The sequence below is a fragment of the Perca flavescens genome, chromosome 10 (genome assembly GCF_004354835.1).
Source record: "Perca flavescens isolate YP-PL-M2 chromosome 10, PFLA_1.0, whole genome shotgun sequence".
Taxonomy (NCBI): Eukaryota; Metazoa; Chordata; class Actinopteri; order Perciformes; family Percidae; genus Perca; species Perca flavescens.
In genome coordinates, this window is record NC_041340.1 from 9,133,424 (window position 1) to 9,140,618 (window position 7,195).

At 36.6% G+C, this 7,195-nt stretch overlaps 1 protein-coding gene across 1 annotated transcript; it reads left to right on the top strand.

Moving 5' to 3' along the window:
• The first annotated feature begins 1,329 nt into the window (after nucleotides 1-1,329).
• Nucleotides 1,330-3,409, top strand: spmip2 (sperm microtubule inner protein 2). The gene is made up of 3 exons (XM_028590193.1): nucleotides 1,330-1,393; nucleotides 2,202-2,431; nucleotides 3,347-3,409. The coding sequence occupies exons 1-3, from the start codon at nucleotides 1,330-1,332 to the stop codon at nucleotides 3,407-3,409; spliced, it is 357 nt and encodes a 118-aa protein (XP_028445994.1).
• Nucleotides 3,410-7,195: the final 3,786 nt, after the last annotated feature.

The window sequence follows — 7,195 nt, forward strand, 5'->3', positions numbered from 1 at the left end:
AATATCCAACATTCTTTTGTGTTTTTTGCCCCAAAATGTATTTTCTCTGCACGTATCAATAAAGTAGCCTACTATCAATATAGCATACAAAATGTAATATAGCATATGTGCTGGTATTTTAAATAGACTAGCCTACACAAAACATTGGCTATTTTGAAAATTATGAAGGCTAAACAGATGATTTTAGTTGTGCATTACATCGAAAAAGTCGAATAAAACGGACGAATGCTAATTATAGCCTACAGAAGACTACCTGACATTCAATGGCTAGGCTACTAGCTAGTCTACCATGCAACACAACGTAACATAATAATTTGATATCTGTTTTTGTTTATTCCTATAATCCGATCAATATTTCTGATTCAGTGACTCGATTACTTACATCTTATTATGTTTGCTTACTCAGATGACAATTTTCTTTTCTTCTTATTTTGAAGGCAAAATCATTTAATTTCCGTCTAACAGTTGTGATCTGTGTTTCATTTGACGGAGATTTGTCACAAGGGGCGGCTCATGGGCGAGTCCATTTTACAAAAAAGAAAAAAGTGGGAATAGGAATGGGGGGGTACAATGTGACAAACTGATGTTTTGGGACCACCTAGTGACCTAATAAGGTAATACACATTTAGATGGATACAAACCTGCAGGATTTGATCATAAATAGTTATTATATAGTTACTTAGTTATCCTTACACATTTTATCAGGATAAGATGAAAGAGACACAATTTCCTGAGCATTATAATCAGATTATGAAGAATATTATAGAGCATTAAATTGATGTAAATTTATCATTATCCCATGTCCAGTAGGAACACTAGATTTTGACAGTCAGCTGTATAGTGGCATTGAATTCACAAGTAAACTTTATATAGAGGAATTTGCTTTTTCAATGCAGTTCCATATGGATGCACAATTTGTCCAGGCCTTGTCTTTATTAGGCCTGCACATGTATACTATAACACTATACATGTTGTGCTGTTGAAGTTGTTTATAATTCAGTTAGGCTAATAAAATAGGATTGAAAACCATTTTTTTATTTTTATTTTTATTTCTGCCTTCATGTTAATCTATTTTATTAAGTAATCTGTAATACATTTACATTAAAAGTGATATGTAGTGGACATGGTTCACTAGCAGAAGCACCCCCTGTTTTATGAATGTAACTAGGACACAACCACAACCGCTGACACCATGACAACACTGGTTGCATGACAACCGACCATGACCCCATGGACAGAGCAGACGCTGGGCTGAAGTTATCACCCAAGGGGGGCATTGTATATGTGTATCTAGTCTACAACTAATCTAAACATAACTGTCAACAAAATATGCAAAACAGTGAAGCAGCTGCAGGCGGGCCACCACAGCATGGACAAAGGATGATTTTTACAGGTAGGAGAAACATATGAGAGCATGTACCTCTGCATCATTCAACTGAGTGCAATTCTAGGAGGTAGTTTGTTCTAAGAAGTTGTATCTACAACATGCTATTTATTATTATAATTAGCCTACTACCACAATAGCTAATTGGTCGGAAGGTCTGTAGGAAGAAGACTTCTATAATCCAGTTTCCTGAGATTATGCTATAGACCCAAAACATGTTTAAATATGATGTCTAAGCGTATGGTCTGTGTCCACACACATATAATTGTAATTGGACACACGATGGCACTGTAACCAGGGCCAAAAGATAGCTAACATGCTGCCTGTGCACCTGTGTGTGCCTCTGTGAGTCTCTGTAATTGTAAAGTATGTTGTTTTGTATGCATTAGGGCAGGTCAGTGTTCATGTAGATGTCTACATAATGTTACGCTGCAATAATTTATGCATTACACCATTTAGAGCGTAATTTGCAAACATTGTGTAATTTATTTCATGTCTAAGGATTAATAATCTATGTTTCCTTTATGTAACTGCTATGGAAATGTTTAAAAAAAAAGAAAAAGGAACATCAGAGAGAATGCATGTTCTTAAAGAGTTTGATCCTTTGCTATTATACCTCTTAACAAATCACCCTAAGCTGAATACTGAATTGATGCACTCTTTAACAAATTAGTTTTTTTTCTTTTATTCTTTCTTTCTTTCTTTTTTATTAACTTCTCTATCTGTATCTGTAGAATCTTAGTTGTGAATAACGGGTTCAGATTCATTTGGACATTTGCTTACCTTTTTTTCTCACACGCCCACTGATTCTAACAAGGCCCAGATGGAATTGGAGACTACAGGCCAAGATCAAATTATTTCTCCCGGTACATCGGTGCGGGTGCCTCATCACCTGAGGCTTCAGGTGACCTCAGTTACTTGGGCCAAGCTACACCCCATGCCCCCCCTCCTACGCCCAAGCAGAGCTATGTGGGGGAGGTTGGCTGGGGCTGGCAGTATAACCAGCTGTTGAACAGTGGGACGCTGCTCAGCAACATGCAAATTAAGGTATGGTGAAAATCCACTGTGTGCGTCTTATGCAAATGAGTAAGTAAAGGCATTATATCCTCAGCTAATGTGCTACAAGGTCACACTGAGCATTACTTGGAAATGCTTGGATACGATATGCAGGATTTTAATCAATGTTGGTATAAACAGTAGCACATCAGTAATACATGGCCAATTTAGCAAATCTGGATCCGATTTATTGATCTTTTATTTTTTATTATTTAATTTAGCAAACATACCAGCTCATAGCTTTTTCTATAGCTAATCAGTGTTGAGTTGAGACTTCATGAATATTCATTTTACATGGTTTAGATGAGAAAAACATTATTAGAATTCAATTAAATGTTTTATTTAAATTCTGAATTATTCAAACATCATATACCGTAAAAAAGACCAAAAGCAAATCAACAAACACTTCAATACAAACAATTCAAACATGTTTAATTAAGATACAACCCCCCATTATTTATTTAATTATTTTTTTTATATATATATATATATATATATATATATATATATATATATATATATATATATATATATATTATATATAATATTCTTCCTCCCCTTACATGTTATAGGCACCTATTTTCATCTTTTATATAAAGAATTATCCCAGAACTGGTAAAAACCTAGCTATCATCAATTCAATCTGTTCATCAGCTTAACCCAGTCAGTATATGACTCTTGCAGTGGCAAAGAATAATCCCTGCTGGAGTGATAAAGCTGTCAGTGCTAAATCTGCCTTAGATATTCCTATTGGCAAAATGTCACACATTCTTAACCAGGAATGTGCATTTTAACTTTCCTTCTCAGGACAACTACAGTTATGATAATGTAATATGCTGTGTAGATGAAAGGAGATGACATTTCAGGGAAAAATTAAACTGAACTCAGCCCTTCCTTTTCTGATAGAAAACTGAGTTGCGGACAGCGTTGGAGGACAGAGTGACTCACAGGTTCCAGGACCAACAGTAAGACAGTGTTTGTAGTCCTCACGTTGCACACGTTGAATCCCTCAGAATCATATTACATGTGTGTGCTGGGTCAAATGGATGAGTTAGAACATCTCAGGTTTGCACAGTGTTGAGTGACTGCATTGTAGGTTATCTGCTTCCACATCCATAATGCATCACTTCCACTTTTGCAGGAACACACACCGCCCCAAGCCGTAGGTAATAAATCAGCCAGACAGACATGGACACAGTTACAGCAATGACACATATACTGACCTAAACAAACATTTTGGAAGGTTTGTCTTCAACTTTATTGACATTTTTCATAAATAACATATTTACAATCCACTACCTTTCATGTAATCCCTAACCGAGATGTAACAGTAAATACGACATGCTCATTTCACACATATATATATATATATATATATATATATATATATATATATATATATATATTGAAATGACACATTAACCATCGAGACAAAAATAAAACTGGGGAGTGACAAAAATATTGTGACAGGCTATAGCTATGCAGAGAACAGACAGACATGCATGCAGATGCTAGTTAGGAAGACACTTCTGGCTGTATTTGAGACAGGTTTCAAACTCTCTATATGCAATGAAAGGCAGTTCCAAGTCTGGGCAGTTCTAACAAATAAACGGTAATCCGTGAGTGTGAATATGTCATAATAGTTATCAAATGGGCACATTGTTGAAATGGTCTGTTATTAGGCCCACAATCCCTCAGACGTGTTCCACGACACGTTTCCTGAAATCAGCCACACACACAATACAATAACATATTAATCCAGGTGAATCAATATTGTACAAGAGAACAGAAAATAATTCTTATATGGGCAGACACCAGGCTTTCATGGGTAGAAAATTATTATACTGTATATTACCAGGAAAAATTTTAAAATACCCAATAACTGTGCATTATTGTTTTTAGACAAACAATAAGAATATATGCTGCAAAGGTAAAAATGTGTTAGGATGTACTAACAAGGCTCATACATGATCTGATAAGGGAAGAACTCAAAAAGAAAATCTACTTTCAAGAAGAATTTGAGGATGTCCCACATGACAACAACAACAACTTGTTAACAACTTGCAACTCGTTAAAATGCAGAGTGCAAAACCTAACCGATCACGCGCATAATCACCGAGAATAAGTGATTCAAGGCGACCAGTCTCAGTTTAGGCAGCTACTTCATTTCTCTGTAGCATCACTCCCGCAGAAGGAGCCACATGCATCACAGTTTTGTAGATGGTTGTTTAAATATGCATTATCAACAGCATATAGGACCCAAGCTGTTCCACTATAGCATTAGACCCTTAAAGTATGCAGAGGCATACACAATAGCTATTATACTGCTGACAACAAGCTACTCCAGGCAAACATCAGTCAAAACGTAGAGAGATAGTCTGATAAATGACTTTCTAAAGGCTGGCATTCTGGGATGTAGTTGCAATCCACATCTGTGTTGACACAGATCTATAAGCTGCACAACAAATACTAAAGGATAAGCTGATTCCTAGTCTCTCAAGCCTCCCATCCATTACATGTACAGTACAGTAAGTCTTCAGGAAAAACACAGGGACAGGTGCTCCCCCTACCAGAGTCAGAAGGGGAGAGGTAGTTGGCTTATTAGTATCATGGATGGATAACTGAACAGGGCCATACCAGGTACAGACCCAGGAGCCCCTGGACCAGAGCCTCTGTATGTATGTAAGTGATTGTTAACATTTCTTGTCGGACAGTCAAGTAAACCACTACAAAGAAATGCCAAACTACCACAAAGAGACAAAAAATGAAATTACCTTCACAGGCCACTGTCAAAATGTGGTTGAAATGGTTACATTTTTCAAATTCCATCCTTTAAAAAAACTATTTCCAGTGCACATCCAAAGCAAAACTCCAGCACTGAAAGTAGAAAAACTCTGCTAAGGAGGTGGACATAATTTTAAGTAGAATAGTTGCCTTTATCAGTCAGCCAGGGTCAAGTATTTTACAGTTATTGTTCTTTCTGTGAGATCTTATGTCTGCCAATTCATTCAATTGATATCACTTATTCTAAACTGCACATATTTGTAACAGATTTTCCTGATTTTAATCATGAGAATTACATATATGGGCGCTTTAAAGTTAAAAAATAATGAGTTTCCTTAAGATAATAGCACTTAAAGAACACATTGAATGCCATTAGCTCCCAGTAATTCTCAAACCAAATCAATTGGTTGTTTATATCTTTTGGATATGTGAGTCATTATGAAGGCAAGAACTAAATGACTCTCTGAAAAGTGACTCTGAAAGAACATTAAACAAATTCAAACATAACACACCCTGTAGGTACACATGTAGGTCACTGAGGTCAGCTGCATTTTGCCTGATTCATTTCTTTGAATTGTCTGTTTTGGTTTCCTCTCAGGAAGAACGTGACGGATGACTCACTCAAATTCAACACCAAGTTTCACAGAGACAGTCAGTGCTAACTGCAGATGGCATTCTACTATCCAATGGCGGCTGGAGGACCTGACTGTTAATCAGATGTGTGAAGTTTGAATAAACATCTTTTAATCTCCGTAACATGTTGACTTTATCTTTCACACCTTTCCAGCCTGAATGATTCAGGAGAAATTCACACTTTTTTTATATATCAGGTATAGACTCAGATTGTTTCCGTGCATAATTCTATACCTGTGAAAGTTCATATTGAGTTCACTTACACTTATTGTAATTCACGATTGGAATCTGATATGTAAACTGGGCAAACAAGGGTTGAATTGTCTCTTTGTCAAAGTTTTCACAATCTGCTCAGTGCAGCACAACATACAGTATACATATGGCACTGATTCATCCAACTGAAGATCATCTCCAAAAATAACAGCAATAACCAAGTTGGTATTGTTTACAGTATCAGAGGTCCCTCTCCCCTCTCACAGCGTCACAGACCTTCAATTCCTGTATGCGGAGCACCTGGTAATCCATCCCCCCACAGCTAAAGCAATCTTATTAAGTCATGTCTGGTGCAGATAACTGTACGGATTGTTTACCACAAGAAAGACCACCAATTATCATGTAAAGAGCCACACAGACATCCATTTCTCGAGGTCAACTGCAATTTGTGGCAAAGCCATCACTATAATAGACTGGCCTCAATCTGACACCCGCCTGAAGGCATGTTGTGATGGAATGTTGTGATGGAATTTTGTAAGACAGTATACGAGGGCATCAGTGTGGAAGTCAAAAACCTCTATTAATATTAATCACACCACTGTCACTTTATCAGCACCACTCACTTTGTCTCCAAATGCTCTTGTATAGTTTCTATTTTTTGGTCTGTTCTTATTTTAGTTTATGCATCTCTTATTTTCATGTTACTTTCTATACATATTTGTATTTATTTTTGGTTGTTTCTGTTGCAGCCTAGGCCTACTGCTGCAACAACAACAACAACCGAATTTCATCAATAAAGATCCATAAAGGTCTTATCTTATCTCATCCTAAACCAGCAGTGGGTCCAGGGGTTACTGTTAGTTAGAACCTTTTAAAGTTAAACCGCTGATCCCCAACTTTTGGCGTGTGCCAAAAAAAAGAAAGAAAGAAAGAAAAAAGCCCCAGAAAACACAGCAATGTACACATGTGGAAAATTATGGTCTGTTGAATATGTCTATGCTAGGTCAACCCAAGATTTTTTTTTATTTCTCCTGTTTTATCTGAGGCACGAAGAGGTAGAAACATCCAGTTAAAGATTAGAAGAGCGTCGTAATTTGTGCAACATTAATATTCTTTAGATTTTAA